General features: G+C 46.3%; 2 protein-coding genes across 3 annotated transcripts in view; one reads left to right on the top strand and one right to left on the bottom strand.

The window, feature by feature from the left end:
- Positions 1–12,871, top strand: part of ADAT1 (adenosine deaminase tRNA specific 1) — a 44,701-nt gene extending 31,830 nt beyond the window's left edge. For both annotated transcript variants that reach the window (XR_015728076.1, XR_015728075.1), the window contains exon 12: positions 9,827–12,871. The gene's annotated coding sequence lies outside the window, so the exon portion shown is untranslated. The remainder of the gene's footprint in view (positions 1–9,826) is intronic.
- Positions 7,146–17,567, bottom strand: GABARAPL2 (GABA type A receptor associated protein like 2). Its single transcript, XM_045796027.2, has 4 exons — positions 17,390–17,567; positions 17,011–17,066; positions 15,668–15,840; positions 7,146–7,746 (listed from the first exon to the last, which is right to left on the bottom strand). The coding sequence occupies exons 1-4, from the start codon at positions 17,421–17,423 to the stop codon at positions 7,656–7,658; spliced, it is 354 nt and encodes a 117-aa protein (XP_045651983.1). The 5' UTR covers positions 17,424–17,567; the 3' UTR covers positions 7,146–7,655.
- Positions 17,568–19,351: the final 1,784 nt, after the last annotated feature.

The raw sequence follows: 19,351 nt of genomic DNA, 5'->3' as shown, positions 1-19,351 counted from the left end.
ACGAGGGGCTAGAGAGGCACTTGGGCAAGTTAGGGAGGACTTTATACACCCCGCGAAGGCGAATGGTTTTCTCCTGACGACTCCTCCATTCAGGGATTATGAGAAAAGGGTGTTGGGATGGAAGATGCACTTTAGGAAGATTACTCTCTTCTGTGGCAGGGAGGCTGGAACGGCAGGGGCGGGGATGGTGATGGAGAGAACGCAGTTGAGGGGTTACTGGAGTAATTCAAGGAGAAATGACGAGGCCCAGAAAATGCTGGTGTTGGGAGCCCTAGGGAGGGGACCAGTGAGCTGATCTGCTGGTTGCGGGTGGGGGATGAGGAGGAGGGAGTAGAGCATGCTCCCAGGTCACTGCGCAGTGACAGGACTGTGGCACCATGCATCAGGAAAGAGGACCCTGGGGAGAGGAGCTGCAGGTCAGGGACAATGGGCTCAGTTTCAGAGTGTAGGCTTTCTGTGCTACCTGAGGATGAGGACTGGGGGTGGACATTTGCAGGGGCTAGTTTGGGGCTCAGGAGAGATGGGCTGCAGCTAGAGATTTAGGGGCCATCTATTTGTAGGACATCCTTGAGGACATGAGTTAGGGTAAAATCATCCAGAGGAAATGTGGATGGAATGAGGAGAGAAGAAGGGGGGTGTGGACGGAGCCCTGGAGGCCATGGAGAGCTCAGGAGCAAGTGGAGAAGATAGGAAAGAGTGTGACTGGGAGGCCAGAGGGAAAAGACAGGAGCTTCGAGGGGTGGGGGGAGTAATCTAAAGGGTAGACTATATTAATAGAAAGAGACAAGGAAGGTAAGAACTTAAGAACCTTGTTCCCCGCCTCCTCCCCCACGGAGGGTCGAGGTTATTTTTGGCATCCTCAGCAAGTGCAGGGTCAGGGAAGTAGGAGGCAGCCTCTCCTGGGCTGAGGAGGGAAGGGGAAGTGAGAAATGGAGGCACCCGTGTGTTCTTCCTTGAGAAGGACCCAGTCTCTGTTCTCACTGATGTAACTTAGAAATAAAAAGTTAGGAAATACTTTACACATAACGATAAAAAGAATTAACACCAACCACACAATTAACAGTAAACATTTTGCTGTATTGGCTTCATGTTTTTATTTTCTGGAGAAATAAAACAGGACTAGTAGTATTTGAAACCCCACATTTACCATCCCCCATGCCTCCCTGATACTCTTCCCCTCCCTCCATTAGGCAGTCACCATCCTCAATACATTTATTACATAAGTTTGTATCCTTAAGCAATACATATGGTTATTTTGCATGGTTTTACATTTTTTAAAGATTTTATTTTTTTAAGTAAACTACACCCATGATGGGGCTCAAACTCACGATCACAAGATTGAGTCGCTTGCTGTATGAATATACAACATATTACCCTACCCCTCCATTCTTCAGCTGGTGAACATTCAGCTGGTTTCCAGTTTTTTGCTCAGGCAAACAAGGCCGCAGTGATCATTCTTGGACGTGTCTCTTGTACATGAGTGGGACTATTTCTAGGATATACCTAGACATGGAATTTGCTAGGTCATAGGTTATCTGCATTTTTATCGGATATTGTGAAATTTCTTTCCAATGTGATGGTACCAATTTACACTCACAGAGGCAGTTTATAAGAATGCCAGATATTTCACATCTTCCCTACCATTTTTTTAAGTAGGCCAGCGAGGAGCCCAGTGTGGGGCCCATCGTGGGGCTTGAACTCACGACCCCAAGATCTTGCTGAGATCAAGAGTCATATGCTTAACCAACTGAGCCACCCAGGTGCCCCTTCCCTACCATTTTTAAATGTTACAATTTGGCCAATCTGATGAGTGTGAAATGGTATCCCATAGTTTACTCTCCTTTGCATTTTCACAGGGCCACCAACCATATAGTATAAGATTGTATCTTTTAGTATAGAGCTTGTGCGCTACGCAACGCTAGGGGGCACTATTCACACTGTAGTCTGAAAAGCACACCCGAGTTGGTGCAATGTGCAACATATACAGTGGCCTTGAGTAATGTTAAGGATTTTTCTGTTGTTCTCCTTGGCCCACTGTTCTGTTGGGTTGTTATGTCTTAATAATTGGAAGAGTTCTTTATTCTGGATATGAATTCTTTAATCTATATCTGTTGTGAGTACCTGGGTAGCTCAGTTGGTTAAGCATCTGCCTTCAGCACAGGTCATGATCCCAGAGTCCCAGGATCAAGTCCTGCATTGGGCTCCCCACTCAGCAGGGAGTCTGCTTCTCCCTCTGACCCTCCCCCCTCTCATGTTCTCTCTCAAATAAATCTTTTAAAAAAATTTGTATCTGTTGCATATATGTCCACCTAATCTGTAGCTCCTATTCTGTTTATAGTGACTTTTTCCTTATGCAAAAGTCTTTCATTTTTTAATTAAATTTAATTTTAATGTACTTAAATGTATCCGTTTTTTCCTTTATTGTATTAAGATTTTATTTATTTGAAAGAGAACAAGCAAGAGAGAGCATGGGCGGTGGTGGGGGGAGGGGCAGAGGGGCAGAGGGAGAGGAAGGGGGAGAAGCAGACTCCCTGCTGAGCAGGGAAGCCGAGATACGGAGATACCGGCTCGATCCCCAGACCCTGGGATCATGATCTGAGCCAAATGCAGACACTTAATGGACTGAGCCACCCAGGCGCCCTTATTGTATTTTTGTATCTTGTCTAAGAACTCCCTACCTATTCCAAGGTCATAGATATTCTTAATTTCTTCTCTAGATTTTTTTTAAGTTTTGCTTTTCCACATTTAGATCTTTAATTTATCTTGAAGTTATTTTATGCATGGTGTAATATGGGGATCTATTTTTTTAAATATTTATTTAACTAATCTCCACACCCAGCATGGAGCTTGAACTCACAACCCCAAGATCAAGAGTCACACGCTGTTCCGACTGACCCAGCCAGACACCCAGGATCAATTTTTTCCATATGTATAGCCAATTATAGAATTGTCGATTAACTAGTCCATCATTTCCTTTTTGATTTTCATGCTATCACTGTTATATCTTAAACATTGGTCTGTTTCTGGGTTTCTGTTGTGTTTCTTGATTTATCTGTCTGTCTCTATGCCATATGGTGCAGTCTTAATTACTTAACTACTGCTAAGATAAGTTTCCCCAGCTTGTTTTTCTTCGCACGTCTTTGTTATTCTTGGCCTTTTGCTCTTCTAGCTGGATTTAGCATCAGTTGTCAGAGTCCACAAAACAAAACAAAAACTGGTTGGGATTTTTATTGGAATCGCATAACCGGGGGCAACATGCAGCTTTACAATATTGGGCGTTCTCATCCTTGAATATGGTGTATTAGTGTATCTTTTTTATTTAGGTCTTCTTTCATGTCCTTCAATAATGTTTTGTCATTTTCTCCATGAAGGTCTTGCATATCATATTAAATTTATTCCTTTGCGCTTATAGATTTTTGCTCCTATTGAGATCTTTTTTCCTATTATATTCCCTAATTGGTTACAGCTGGGATGTAGAAACAACATCCGTATTTGTAACTCCTCTGGTATCCAGCAACTGTGTTGAACTTTAAGTTTCACAGATTCTCTTGGATTTTTCTGTGTGGACTATCACTGTCTATATATAAGAACAGTTTAGTCTTCCTGTCTCATTTTTATGCCTCTTGTTTACTTTTCCTCTTACTGTATTGGCTTTATGCCAGGACACCGTTGAGTAGAAGCAGTGATAGCCTTTTTTAACAGCTTTAATTGAGAATATTGAGATACAGTTCACATACCACGAAGTTCACCCTTCAGATTTCACAGTACCATTTATATTTGTTGACTGGCTCTTCATTTCCCTACTGATTTGTCATGCCACCTTTGACATAGGTTTTATATACAGATCTCCTTCTGGGTTCTGTCCCGGTAGTGTATTTGTCTATCCCAGTATCACCACCACACCGCCTTCTTTACCGGAGCTTTAAATAGTATTTGCTCTGGATTTTTTATGTATTCCCTTTATCAAGTTAAAGAAGTGCCCTTCTTAATTTGCTAAGAGGTTTTTTAAAAACTCTGAATGGGTTTTAAGTTATTTCAGGTGTTTTTTTCTTCACCTATGAGATAATTATTTTCTTTAATTATTAATTTGGTGTATTTTATTAGTAGACATAATGATGGACTATATGACCCATTTTTTTTTAAGATTTTATTTATTTATTTGACAGAGAGAGAGACAGCCAGCGAGAGAGGGAACACAAGCAGGGGGAGTGGGAGAGGAAGAAGCAGGCTCCCAGCAGAGCAGGGAGCCCAATGCGGGGCTCGATCCCAGGTCTCTGGGATCATGCCCTGAGCCGAAGGCAGACGCTTAACAACTAAGCCACCCAGGCGCCCCTGTATGACCCATTCTTGAGCTAAGCTCTACCTGGTCATGATTAATTGACTGATTTGAGAGAAAGTGAATTAGAGAGAGAGCCTAAGAGGGAGGAGGGTCAGAGAGAGAAGCAGACACCCTGCTAAGCAGGGAGCTCCATGTAGCACTCGATCCTGGGACCTGAGCCAAAGGCAGACGCTTAACCAGCTGAGCCACCCAGGTGCCCCAGTCATGATTATTTTAGTACACTGCTAAATTTCATTTACTAGTATTTTATTTAAGATTTTTCTGTGTTGATAAATAAGATCAGTCTATAATTTTTCTCTTACAAAGTTTTGGCATTGGGATTTTCGGTGTCAAAATGAATTTGTGATTCCCTTTTTCTTATCTCTAAAAGTTTAAGAAAGGGTTAAGGATTCCTTACATAGTTTGATACAATTCATCTGTAAAGTCTTGCTACTGTCTTTTAAGGACTAGAGTTGGGGGAAACTAGATGCTACTTTTTTTTTTAACTTTTCAAACCTTTGTTCAGATGCTACATTTTAAAGGCAAGATTGACAAATCCATATTTATTGGTATTACAAATAGGGCTGCTTTCCTCAACAGTTTGTTTTATAGATAACGGCTGTTCCCTCCCCTGTTCCAATAATACTTTCTAATATCACATTGTAATTATTTATGTGTAGGTTTACCCCATACCGTGAGCTTCTGGAGGACGGGGTCATGTTTTATTCTTGTTTGTTCCTCAGTGTCCATTAGTGTGAAGCACACCGTAAATAGAAAAACATCATGACGTGATTTCACACTGCCAACTGTCTTTCCTCTTAAATCTCAAGTTTGGTGTCTCAGCTGTCACTTGGTAGCGGTGTAGCTATGACAATTACACAACCTATATCTCATGAGTGCCTTTTGAAAACTAATCGTAGTAACAGATATAAATCATCTGATATCCAATGAGTGTTCGCTAAAAACTATAAATTACTTTTTTAAATTTATTTTTTAATTAAAAACATTAAGTGACTTCTATGCCCAACATGGGGCTCAAACTCAAGACCCAGAGATCAAGAGTCACATGCTGTACCAACTGAGCCAGCCAGACGCCCCTATAAATTACTTTTAAGAGAAAGGAAAACACAGCTGCCTTCGGTGACCCTTGCTTTTTTATTTTCCTCTTCCCTCTACTATTTCTGTTCACAATTGCATTTGTGGGTTTGTGGTTGTGAAACAAACAGATCAAAGTGCCTTTGGAAAGCTATCCCTCCCCCATTTCTCTATAATCCTAGTCTGTTCACACTGTTAGGGAGGGTTTTACCATTCCTTCCCACCAGTCCCTGCCTCAGGCAGGAAGGGTGAGGGGCTAGCTGGTAATTCAAGTGAGGCCAGAGTCCTCCTGGGGACTTTTAACATTGTCCTCAGAAGAAATGCTCTTCCACTGGATTTGCTAAACTGATGGGGCCACTCTGCCATCACGTGAGAGGAATCTGCCTGAGAATGAAGTCAACACAGAGGGAAACAAAACCAAAAGGAAGAGTTTTGATGTTATCATTCGATCTCTGGCTCGAGCTGTGTGTGAAGCCAGTGAACTATCCCTGCACAGTAACCGAAATAATAAATAGCCTCTTCAGAGCTTTAAGCCAGTTTAGAGTTGGGTGTATGTCACCGCAGACAAGATTCAACACAGAACTTGTTCCTTCCCTTTCCCTTGCTCACTCAGAGGTCAGCTTGTACCTGCTTCTAGTTCGAAACTACCAGCAAAGAGACCACAGATTCTATTGAGTCAGGTTTGGGAAAGACCAACAGGATGCTTAATGACACGTGAGTCCTCTGATCCTGACTGGGAAGCTGACCTCAGTAGACAGCTTTGACAGGTCGCTTCTGTAACCCGGTGAAGACAAAGCTAAAGCTCTTGGTTTCTTCCCTAGTAGAAAGTTTAAGGCAGTCATTTTAACTACATGTTCCTAGATCCTGGGGGTGACCCCTAGTTTCTTTATCCTGATTATCTCTGTAGGGCTCTAGCCTCCAACACAGGCTATCTGAGGAGGTAATGAAGCTTTCCTCTTAGATGTATTTGTGTTCTGGCAAGCCTACATATTTATAGTAATTTGTGAGAAATCATGAAACTCGTGGGCATGGGAAAATCTAATTGTGATTTCTAGGAAGAGGACTTGGAGAGCAGCCCCAGGAAGAATGCATATAGGTACATATGAATAAGAGGCCGTGTTTGTACAGTTATCATCCCAACACGGTATGTAATGGTGAAAGGCTGCAAATAACCCAAACGCCATTGATAGGGCCCACGCACTAGGTACGTAATAATGACATATTCACATAGCGCAATACCGTTTAGCTGTAAAAATGAACAAAAAGGCTCCCTATGAACTGGTATGGAAAAGTCAGCAGGATATACTGTTAAATGGGAAAAAAAGCAACATACATAAATATATATGTTTTCTTTTGTAGGAAAAAAAACAGAAGAAAATAAGGACATATATATATATTCATATTTAATTATACTTCCAAAAATAAACACTGCAAAGAAACAAGATACTAGTTAAAGTAGTGTCCCATAAGGCAGAAGGTTAGGAAGTCAGAAAACAGTAGTGGGAGGACTTCTCAATGTCTACCTTTTTATAATCTTTGTATCTGAACCACGTGCATATATTAACCATTAAAAAAAAAAAAAAAAAGCCCCTCTTATGACACAGATCACTGCTTCCTGTCCCAGGCGGTGCAGCCAGGGGCCCCACATGCCCTCCTACTGGCCTAGCAGATGCAGAACCACTGCTATGACCCTTCTGGAAGAAAGTAAATAAAGGACATGGTCACACTGCAATGCCTTCATAAGAGGAAGTTTTATTGTTAATTATTTACCTTAATAGCTTCATAAAGAGGAACAGATTAGCTCAGTCCAACATGATTGGCAGTTGGCAAAATCTAGTGAAGCAAGTGTCTGATTGCTAAGGATTTAATTTGGGTGCTTTTAATACTTAGCCATCTTTAACACTTCAAACATAATCCAGAAGAAATGCATCATCTCCCTCCCTTTCACTTTAATACCCCACCTACCTCACTTAATACGGAAATATCTTCATTAAATAATGATCCTCAGGGAACAAGTTCCCTGGAAAGTACAGCCATGAAGACAGTGCACAAAAAAGAAAACTCAAAATAAAACTCTGTATGATAATTTACTAATCTAAGGAAACAAAACCTTCCAATATATTAAGAAATCCAGTTACAAATGCACTAATTAGGTCTATGTGAAGAGGTCTGGTAACTGAAAACGGCCGGCTATTTACAAGATACACAAGCGGGAACGGTGCACCTAGCCCAGCGCTGGCCCTCAGAAGCCAAAAGTGTTCTCTCCACTGTAGGCCACATACAAGAATCCATCTTCATCTTTTTCCTTCTCGTAAAGCTGTCCCATAGTTAGGCTTGAAAGAAAAGAGAAAACAACATTGAGAATTGGGTGTGGTCACTGAGTCTAGGTGTTTGAAGAAAGCTGATTTGAGGATAAGGACGTGACTGCTGAAACCAGCTCCTCTGCCATACTGTGAGTGGTAGATATGATGAAAATGAAAGTAACTCCAATCTCAGCACTGCCCTGTGCCAACAATCCTGTGCTACAGAAGGGACAAGGAGCCACAAAAGGTTAAGATAAATTAGGCCTTTGGCAATCAGTAAATAAGAATAGAATCAAATCTCCATCCTCCTGCCCCGAGGCAAGGCCATTTGCCGCACCCTCACCAAATGACTCCTTCAGAGGCCAGCGCTGGTTCCTTGAGTGGGCTTGCCTGGTTAGTACCTGAATTCTTTCTGGATGCCAAGGGCAAGAGGAAAAACCTAAGCAAAATTAAGAGCCTAAGAGGCCCATCCCTGTGTGGGTGGAGGACTAAGGTAAAGAAGACGACGTGGGGCTTGCTTCTCCTTCAGGCTCATGTGAAGGTTTATAATCCGTACCTAACACAGTAAATATAAGTGGGTTCAATCTTGTGGAAGCCCCCCCCCACCAAAACCCCTGAAACCTAGCAACTGTCATCAGGGCCATCAAAGAGAAGTTCTTTTCCTCACATGTAATGCAAAAAGCTCTCAGATTATATCTGGGATCAAAAGAAACCCTGCCCAACGCTCCTGAGAACCATCCAGAAATAGATACTGCTCAACCTAAACGTGTGGGGGGGAAAGCTGGTTTTCCCGAAGCCACAGAACAGCCTGCGGAACAGGAGACCTCGTCTAGTGTTCTGCCACGGAACTGAGCTGTACTGGCTCCAGAGTTAAGACTAGTAACACGGGGAACCCCAGGCGAGCTCTGGCCACATGACTGTACTATGCGAGGAGCAGGAGGCAGACACGTGCTGAACGTCCATGTGCCCACACGTGTGGGGCCAACGAGCACCAGCAGTAAGACAGTGGTCTGAGAGGGAGGCAGCCGAAGACATCAGAGGTCCCTAGCTGCACAGGCCACAGCAGATGCTTCCATGCGGGACTCGGTACAAGGGCCAGAGGGCTTTGAGCCGCTGAAACAGGGACTGCCCCACTCTGCTGGCGTGCTCTCGGCAGGCGGCGCGGGACCTCCACGTAAACAGGGATATGGGCCGCATGTATAAGGGGGGGAGTTTCCCTTTCCTATTCTTCCTGCCCAACTGCCAGCTTGGCCTGGATGGCTGCGTGGGCAGATGAGAATTCTTAAGAAACAACATGGGGGTGGAAGAGTCTGAATACAAATGACCTGTCATCAGCATCTGGTAAATAACACAGTGCTCCTGAGCTCTTAACCTGGAATGTGTACAATAAGGACTCCCTGGAACAGCACTGTCCACTCGTGCTATTTCTGCTATGAGAGAAACGTCCTGCAGTTTGGCTGTCCAGGACCGCAGTCACTGGCTACAGGCGCCCGTGAAATGAGGCTCGTCTGAACTGGGATGTGTTGTAAGTGTAAAACACACACAAGATTTCAAGCCTGCTGTGAAAAAAGGGATGTAAAAACCTCAATTTTTATTACATGTTGAAATGACATTTTGGAAAAACTGGATATATAAAATATATTACTAAAATTCATTTCACCAGTTTCTTTTTTAATGTACTAGAACACTTTAAATTACAAATGTGGCACGCGTGCATTTGTCATTGCCCTGGAACATGTGACAACCTGAGGGACGGTGGGTAGAAGGAACTCCTGCATGAGGCCCCCTAGAGCGGAGGGTCTCAGCCTCAGCTATACAACAGAATCACAGGGGAGCTTTAAGACATCTCCAGCCTCAGCCCCACCCCAGACCAATTAAATTAGAATCTCTGAAGGTAGGATCCAGGCATACGTATGTTTGAAAATGCCCAAGATGATTCCAGGTGCAGCCAGGTGGGATCATCTCTGATGACGCCTCTGCCGAAGGGAGACAGGTGCTCGCCTTTTTAATGTATTTTCTTATTTTAAGTAGGCTACATAAAGCTTGAACTCAGGACCCTTAGATCAAGATTTTCATGCTCTACTGACGTCTGTCTTTTTGTTTGTTTCAGATACTTATCTTTAAGAACCACGTGATTAGGAAGTGCAGTGAGGAGCCAGCAACCAGCCAAAGGCTTAACACATAGCTGCATCTCTCAAGACCTCTACCCAGTGGTTGGGAAGGCTCCGATGACTCCTGCTTTTCTTTGAGAAGCCTCGGAATGAGGCGACAGGGAAAACAGCTACAGCTATTGCACAACTCTCTTAGCCCCACTTCATCCACATGCCCAGGATGGCCTTGATGAGCACCTGTCCCACCATCTCCCCACGACCATTACCAGAGGGATTTAGAGGCAGAAGTAAAAGACACTGTGTGCGATTCAAAGGCAGCCACTCTGTGATACCAATGTCACGTCCAGTTCCATCTGACAGACTAAGTGCGCTCGGTTCCCAGCAAGTGAGAAGCCCCAGTCCAATGACTCCAACTCCCACCGCTGAATTAGAAATACTTAAGGAGGGGCGCTTGGGTGGCTCAGTTGGTTGAGCATCTGACTCTTGGTTTCCTCTCAGGCTGTGATCTCACGGTCATGGGATCAAGCCCTGCGTTGGGCTCTGTGCTCACTGGGAAGTCTGCTTCAGATTCTCTCTCCCTCTCTAATAAATACATAAAATCTCTATTTACTTGAGAGAGAGAGCACGCAGGGGGAGAGTGAGAGGGAGAAGCAGGCTCCCCACTGAGCAGGGAGCCCGATGCGGGACTCAATCCCAGAACCCTGGGATCATGACCTGAGCTGAAGGCAGACGCTTAACCAAATGAGCCACCCAGGCATCCTAAATAAATAAAAGCTTTAAAAAAAAAAAAAAAAGGGAAAAGAAATACTTGAGGGGCTCCATAAATACTGGTGGCCCCCCAGACTCCCCGCGGTGAACAGCACTGCTGGAGCCCCCGCTGCCTAAGGCTGAGACTCTACGCGGAGGCCCGTCATCACGTGGTTCTGGGTCCTCCCTGTCTTTAGACTGCAGTCTTTTAAGCAGAACTTGGGTTTAGAAATTTGTTTCACCAGTGCCTCAGCAGCTATAGAGGGTGATCATAAAATTCCTAATTATAATAGCACTTCTGTGCCAAGCACTGTTCTGTTTACATTCATTTTTTTTTATCCTCATAGCAATCTTCTAAGGCAATATAATCCTCACAAGGATCACAATCCACAGTTTATAGATAATATTAAAGTGAGGCAATAACAAAAGTGAGGCACGGAGAAGTTAAATGATTCACTCCAGATCACAAAGCGAGGACACATGCTTAACACTGAGCCGTGCCGCCTCCAAGTGAATACAGACCTGTCCTACTGCCCGCACGGCCCCACCTTGTGCCTTCCGCACAGCTCTCCCCGAGAACAGCGCTTCTTTCTCTCTCTCTCTCTCGCACGCACGCACGCACACGCACGCATCTGAAATCACTCGCACATTTGGCCCCAGTGCCTCTCTGGATTCAGGTCAGAGCGGGGCCTGAGATTCTACGTTTGGAACTGATGCGCGAGGAAGGCCGCCACTGCCAGCCTCCGTGTCACAGAGTGCTCTCCCTCAGATCCTGTAATGCGACAACCAGCTGCTTGTGCCCTGACTCTAAGAGTCCTCTCGCTGGTCTCCTTTTCTGTCAAGCAGCCTCGTGTGGAAACCTGACTCAGCTGGCAGCAGTATTGGGTCCTTACACTCAGGACAGCCCTTGGGCAGAAACCTGGAAACTGACGCTACTCAAGGCTGGGAGCCGCACACGCCATTCAGCAGCCTGTGACCGAAGGCCCGATCCTGAGTGTCGCCGAGTGTCACTGAGTGCCACGAAAGAAGACTGAGACATCTGTACAGTATGACTTCAAAACAGCTCTTACGGGATCGGGCCACACACATACAAGGTCCGAAAAATTTGGTCTGGAGCCAAAAAGAGCTGGCCACAAACACAGTTTACACTTTAAGTCCCATTAAAGAGTTAAATGGAAGTGCAGGGGGACAAAACTCGACCCTTGTTGGCGGGCAGTCTCCAGCAGGAAGCTGGCATGTCAGTTTAGGGCAAGTTCCACAAGCCTCTGAGAAACGAGTTTCCCTCTCAGAGGTCACAGAGGCCCAAGCCACATGGCGCCGGGCAGGCCGCAGTCGGGACGGCCGAGGAGCCTCCTGCACACCGGTGGCTCCAATGCGCCTGCCGGGCTAAGCCGCACAGGCCTCCCGGACGGCCTGACAACTCGCAACACCGCAACTCCAAGGCTTCCTGCCTAAGTTACTGGTTAAGACTCACTCCCGGAGATGACCTCCAGACCCAAAAGCCCACCACTGTGGCATCAGCTAGGACATGCACTCATCCCAGAAGGGTGGCCAAGCGCCAGGAGCACTGCCACCTTCCAAACCCATGAGTCTAACAAGGAAAGAAATGGGAAAAGCCAATGGCAGCTTCAAGCCACGGAGCCAATCTAAGGTGTGGTGGGACCTCAAGTACTGAGTCTAGTGAACCTAAACTGACCGCTAAAACTCTGTCACTCACCCCTCCATTCAGGGTCACACAGACTCAGACAAGCCAACCAATAATCACGGCACCTTTCAGAAGGGTCCACATCCAGGAATGGCTGTGCTGCTGATGAGGGTGAACAATCGCTTTAAGCTACTCGAGAGCACATGCACTGGGGGAGGCCGACCCAGAACTGTGTGGGTGCCTAATCCCCGCAGAACCTTCCCGTAGCCCCTGACCAAGGTCAGGTTGGGAAGGCTGTGGGCTCCAGCCTGACTCATGAATTGGCTGGACTGACGGGCACACACCTGGTCACCCATCTGCTTTGGAGCCCACGTGCTTCCACTGGACCTGGATTTCTCTCTTTCCCAGCAGGAAGGACGGTGGGGGAGGGGTGGACAATGGTCACTGCTGTGGACCCTGGAAAAGCAACCACCTCAAAGTGAAAGGTAATGTAGCCATGAAAGCTCCCAACATTCTAAAAAATAAAAACACTGGCTATTCCTTTTGTCAGATTTTTCTCTGCTATAAATAAACCCTATTCCGTTACTGCTAGAATAAACCCTTGAAGAGGTATTTACCTAGAAATGATCAAAACTGCTTAACCTAAGCACATTTCTAAATAAAGGATGGACTGTAAGATCTCACAACTTCCTTTTACTATCTCTTTAAGATCAAAGCAGCAGCTAAGCACCACAATCTTAAACAACACCGGTTTCCAAATGTAACATTCCCAAATTATCACATCTTAGAGAGGTTTTCTTTAATAATATACTACTGTTTCTATTTTAAACGGGGATTCACAAGACTCGTCTGTGTTCTAAACAAAGACCAAAGGTAGATACCATTGCCAGGTCTGGATTCCCCTCTAATGCCATGACTGGGAAGCTTGTACACTGATATTCTTTCTCGAGTTCTGTCTTCACCAAGGCACAATTCTTTTGTTTTTGGCCTGATTCTGGATGCAAGAACCTAGGCAGAGAATTCAACTTTCCAATGCTAAATGCAAAAAGGGAGTTGAGATCCTACCCCCTCTGCCCTACTTTAAAATATATATACAACTCAGAAAGAATTTAGGAAATAAAACTCTCTGGGACTTGCCTTGGTCTCTATATCTAGAATCAGTATTTAATACTCACTACTCTAAACAATAACCACATTTTTACATGATGATCACTTGTGTTCCAGAACACTTTCCCAAAGTTCCACTGCAAGGTAAGAATAACTGAAGCTACTTGGCTCCGCCTCCCACCTCGCAAGTGATCCTCTTGAAGATCTGTCTGTTATGCGATGGGAGAGGGCTCCCACAGGCCTGGATTCACCCCTTCCCAACTCCAGTTTCTCCAGCTACCCTCTGAAGGCTGCAAGCACTGCTGGAAGGTTAAGGGAGGCCCTGCACTTCCCTAAGGAGGCTGGAAGGAGCTAAGGAAGAGGCTGCTGCTCTAGTGCCTTGGGGAGGATATGGCAGGGCTGAGTCACACTCCAGCTTTAACCGGAGACCCTGTGGCAATTCTGTGTGCTGCCGTCAGGTGATCAGCATTTGCATAAGGCCCAATGATGTCACACACCACTTTGGTTTAGAAACAATTTTTCTTAATAAAACCAAACTGCTGCATCAAGTGGGGGACAGAAAGCCATTAGCTGGGGCCAAAGGCCTGGGCAGAGGAAGCCCGGTTAGGGATCCTCTAAAATCCTGACTTGGGTCACTGGTGTCATCTGCTTTAGGGCAAATTCTTACCAGGGTGAAAAGGCAAATGGGACTGGGAGAGAAAAGGAAGCAGCCTCTGCGGCCCTGAGAATCACTTCTCATTTCCAATTCTATTTATAACTCAGGGATAATGGAGGGAGGGGGCAGTTACTAATCTGCAGCCATTTTAATTGCTAGATTAACATGGAGCCATCAGAGTAACAATGTCTCCAGAAGCCTTCTTGTTTCCTTTAAGAAATATCAGAGGATCAGAATTGATCAAATAAATTCAATGCCACAGGTCGTAGTTGCCTACTTCCTTCACTAAGAATCCACCTCCAGGAAGGAGGGAAGACAGGGTCACCAAGACTGTGCAGAAGCTGCAGGTGGAATGAGTGCAGATTTACCTCCCCACCACCTTAAGAGAAGCTGAGTGTGACCACAGATGCCCAGGGTTTCCCACCCTGACGAAAAGTGCACGCAGCACCACAATGCCTGGAGGCCTGGGAAGGAAAGCTGGAAGAGCCCCAAGAGGCGGCAGGACTGCCTCTGCCAACACCGCAGCTTCCTGAACTAAAGCTGTAGTAGACCAACGACACCTAGCAGGCAGGCCAGGCCTCTCTCCTCAGGCAGAACCTTTCATTTCCCCCCTAGCCTGCTTCTCTGCCAAACAGAGGAAATGCAGGTGGTGGAGATTGGGAAAGCAAGAAATCAGACCAAAAAGTAGCCAGAGCTCTCTACCTTTCACAGGAGAAGGACTGGCATTTGGCTTATACCTTTTCTGGAGCTTTCAAGGATTTTCAAAGGGATATTTTGGCCACACTGTACTAGTTCCCAGGGCTTCTGAAAGCCTTAGCTTTCAGAAGTACTACTTTTGGGGGATAACAGATGAGACCTAGTTTGGGTCTCCAAGATGAGATGTAGCCAGGAACTCACACTCAGGGGATAGGGACTAGCATCTGGCTCAGGGGCTACTACTCAACCAGTAATGGCAGAGGGCTGACCAGGAATTTAGAAGGAGACAATCCAACTTCTTTTTTCCACAGGGGACTAAAGCTGGGCTGTCAACTACACAGAAGAAGGGAATTGTAATGCCCCTGCCTAGATTCAGGCCCCAAGTTATCCCAAAGAATGCTTCCAGGCAGCACAACAGCTAGGGCAAGGGGGGCAATTACTCTGACAGTCGGAGCAGGTGGTACCAGGGAGGTGTAAGTCTGTAAAGAGACCTCAGAGCATTGTGCTGGACAGCAGCCATTTCAGCATACCTGAGGATCAGGCAGCTACAGACTCGCACGGTGGCATAGAAGTGACTAAGTTTGGAGAGCAAGCAGCAGGGTGATTAACTAAAGCTGAGCCTCAGCAGTGCCCACAAGCTCCCAGTGGAGAATGACAGGACTTATTTCATGGATCATTTGAAAAAAGCCTCATTTTAGGTTTCAGTTCTACTGATGGCTTAAGCCTAAGTAAATCCTCAACTGTTTTAAAGGATTCATGAGGGTCTGAGGCTAGATGTCATTTTTTTTTTTAAGTCCAACTCTGTTCTATTTTCTTGATCCAAAGCACATTCCCATGTACTACAGCCCTTTCTTATTTTCCTTGAGCTCCTCATGTCAGGGAGCACAAAATCCAGATTTCCAGTCAGGACCTCTAAGAGTTTTCTGACCTCCAAAATTTAGAGTTCTGTAAACAGCCAGCAGATGGCCAATGCCAGTAAACACCTCTCACCTGGACTGTGGGACTGTCTTATCCACAAACAGGAAGATTGCCTTTTCAGAAGGAAGCTGGATCCTTTTCCTGATGATCCACATGAACTGAGCCACAGTGATGTCAGATGGAACCAGATACTTCCGTTTGTCAATGTCAACAATCTGAGAGCCTGAGACTTTTTCCACAATCACCTAGGAAAGCAAAGAGAGATCAGGACTGGATTTCTAAGGTGAGGCTCTGGCCTTGCATTGTTCTGGCCTTGCATTGTCAGGGAGCTGATGAATAGTATGTGGGCAAGGAGGTGGGTGGGAAACTGCACAACACTGGAAAATATGCCCCTGATTTAATAAACCACAAACTCTTAACTCTGGAGGTTAAGAACTGACATCAATGTATGATACGGAAACAGAAAGTGTTCTTCTGTGGTCAATTATGTTTATCATCCTGGATCTCAGCAAGCCTAAGAGAAACCCTTACTGCAAAGCTTTTCAACATTTTGTCTGGGCAGACCTGAGAATATCTGGTGAGGGTTTCATCTACAGCCAGTTACTCCAGGATGCCAGAATGGATCTGCCTTCACACTACAGGGGAAGTAAGACCCCAAGGACACAGAAAACAGGAAAGGATGGACTAACAGGAATGAATGGCAATCCCAGCCAGCCAAGAACCAAACTCCTCATCTGGCCTGTTGCTTCTCCCTGAACTAGGTTTCAAATGTGTCCCTCCTAATCCCTCCTCAAAGGAATTGTTCAAACAAAAAGCTACAATGACAGGCATGGATGTCCTTTAAAAATCGGTAAGGATTATAGAAACTTTATCCCTTACCACCAAAGAAATACAGGATCATATTTATTACTGATTAAGGAGAAACCACGAGAGAAGGGGTTCTCAGAGGCTTCTCAGATTTTTTTGGTCAGGAAAGGATGACAGGATCAGAGTGAGGAAAGGGAGCTAGAAGTCAAGTAAAGATAGAGGCTCAAAGTTAAAAGATGAGTGTCCTGAGACTAAAGTACCACTTCTAAGACCAAAGTGACAGTCTCCCTCCACCGCTGTTCCCAAAAGTGGTGGTGACCTGTTGCCCTGTCCTAGAACATCGTTCCTTACATAATTGGCGAGGGAGCCCAGAGGCTGCAGACAGCTCGCTGGCCTAGATCGAGAGATTCAGCACTGAGGCACCCTGAACAGCACCAGCTCAAGCCCCTCACGCCACGGCCCCGGAAGTCCCCTAACCCACTCTGGCCTGTCTGCTACTGTACTGGAACTGGAACCTCAACTTGTCAACTGTTGAATGGCCCGGGGCCCTATCACGAGTCCTAGACGACGGGGTGACAGCGAGGCGAGGGGGCGGGGAGTGCACTCACCGGAACCCTGTCGGGATATTTCGCTCGGATCTTCGCAGATTCCACGCATCTGTGTTCTGTGGGAGACACAGACCCGGCTGACGGTCGCGCCTGCCCGACCTCCAGTTCCCGGGCCCCGTCTCTCTTCCCCCAGCGACCTGCGCACGCCCCGGGCCCTTGTTTCGGCGTCTCAGCGGCCTCGGCCCTCGGCCCTGCCTCCCGGCAGAAGAGCGAAGGGCGGTACAGCGTTCGTGGGCAGCCGCCGGGGGCGCCGGGGCCTCAGCGACCCGAGGCCAGAGCACAGCATCCGCCCCGCCCGGCCCAGCCCAGGGCGGCCCGAGTGGGGGAGGGGGCCCACCCGCCCCGACCCCCAGCACCCAGCCTCTGACGGAGCCCTTACCCAGCGAGTGGTCCTCCTTGAACATCCACTTCATGGCGGCGGCGGGGAAGGGATGCAGCCGGCTCTCGGAGCCGCCGAGTTCAGCGAACCAACCACAACAACAACGACGGCAGCGGCGGCGGCAGCAGCGACTACACGGCAGGCGGGATTTCCGGCTGCCGGAACCTAGCAACCGGTCGGGGGCGGGGCTTCCGGCGCCACTCGCCGGGACGCCGCGTCAGGGGGCGGGGACCACACGCAAAGGGGCAAGGGCAGAAGAAAGCGCCACTAGGGGCTACGGAGGGGAAGTAGGGATGATGATGTTCGCTGCGCGGTCTCTGTGAGGGGTTTTGGTGACTGGGAAGGGGATGCTGTCGGGAGCTGGTAACAGGAGTGGGGTCTCGGTGAACGTTGGTAACGGGAAGAGGAGTTTGAGGGTATGGCTGATAGGATAGGGCTTTTATAGAGGGCTTTTCTTGAGGGAAGTCTCGGTGACAAGGGGAATTTTGGAGGTATGAATGACGGAAGAGGGGTCTTTCGTGGTTGGTGATGGCGGGGGGAATCTGTTTATGGCATTGACAGTTGGGGAGTATTGCTTGAGGTGGTAATAGGTTAGGGGCGCAATACAGAGGGTGTGACTAGTTTGAGGGGACTGTATGGGGAGAGGTACTGATGACAAGCGGGAGTTCAGTATTGGAGACAGCCATAACAGGTTGCTTGGACCTAGAAATTGAATTTAAACAAATTCTATTTCCTTTCTTTTCTCGTGAATAAATGTTTGACTAAACATACAAGAAAAGGTATCACAAATACGCATTTGAGGAGCGTAACATCGCACTTATCACAAAGAGACCCCTTAAGCTTAACTGCAGAGGAGTTAGAGGTGATTGTCAGGCTGAGAGAATTCCCCTGAGAGTTGGTCATAAGACAGGTTTCTTTGGCAGTCAGCATGGATTTCAGCAATCACAGCCTAGGCTGTGTGTGCGTGTGTGTCACCTGCCTGAGCATATGCCTTGAGATTCTCCAGTGATGTCACTCCTTTCCTTCTAGCACAGTCATCAGGACAGTCTGCTCTGGGTCAACATCTGTTTATGAGCTGGTGAATACATAACAAGAATATTCATTTAATTGGGCACATGATCCTTGCCATGTGCTTGTGATTCTGATGCATCTGAAAGGCTTGCACGTTTGAACATTGCCATTCATCATTTCCTATAGTTGTAATTCCTGATAGATGCTGTGGAATCTAGCTTCATTCTAGAAGTATTTTGGTTATTTTAAGATTGTCTGAGCAAACAAAGTAGGTTTTTGTTTGCTTGCTTGTTTTTAATGAAGTGAAAAATCCTTTGAATTTCATACCTGGAAATTATTACTGCTGCATACAGGAGCTCTGTTCTAGGTATTGGGGGAAAGCAGTGAACAGAACAGACAACACCTCTGCTGTCGTGGAGTTTGCATTCTAGTGGGACAAGGTGAAAAATAAAGATGTCAGGTAATGGGAGGTTCTCTCTAGAAAGTAAAGCAGGATTGGTGATGAGTGATGGTGGGATAGAATGCTAATTAGGTAAAGTAGTTGACATAGGGACAGGAAGGGATCTAGAGATAAGAAGGAACCCCTTGTGGCTGGAGCTGAATAAACAAGGGGGAGTATGTTAGAAGATGAGATCAAAGAGATGTATAACAAAACTATGGAGCTTTGAATTCCATGTGAAGAACTTTGGGTCTAATTTAGAATGACATGAGAAGTCAGTGGAGGATTTTAAGCAGAGGTGTGACATGGTATGGCTTTCCTTTTGAAGTGAGTAGGCTAGCTTCTTTGTAGGCAGACTATAAGGGGTTGAGAATGGAGGCCAGGGGAACAGTTAAGAAACTGTTGTGATAATCCAAGTGGAAGATGATGTTGGCCTAGACCAAGATAGTGTCTGTGGGGGTGGTGGGAAGCAGTTGTACTCTAGATACATTTTGAAGGTAGAGCCAACAAAA

This window comes from Ursus americanus, chromosome 21 (assembly GCF_024610735.1).
Source record: "Ursus americanus isolate L20-20 chromosome 21, mUrsAme1.1.p, whole genome shotgun sequence".
Lineage (NCBI taxonomy): Eukaryota > Metazoa > Chordata > Mammalia > Carnivora > Ursidae > Ursus > Ursus americanus.
The sequence above is the reverse complement of the archived record's forward strand: the minus strand, read 5'-3'. Positions and strand labels throughout refer to the sequence as shown.

Excerpts from the sequence above, each read along its gene's own strand:
- GABARAPL2 (XM_045796027.2), bottom strand. The coding sequence starts at position 17,423 with ATGAAGTGGATGTTCAAGGAGGACCACTCGCTGG. Across the intron at positions 17,067-17,389 it reads CAAGGAGGACCACTCGCTGG|AACACAGATGCGTGGAATCT; the intron begins GTAAGGGCTCCG and ends TGTCTCCCACAG. Across the intron at positions 15,841-17,010 it reads AATATCCCGACAGGGTTCCG|GTGATTGTGGAAAAAGTCTC; the intron begins GTGAGTGCACTC and ends TTGCTTTCCTAG.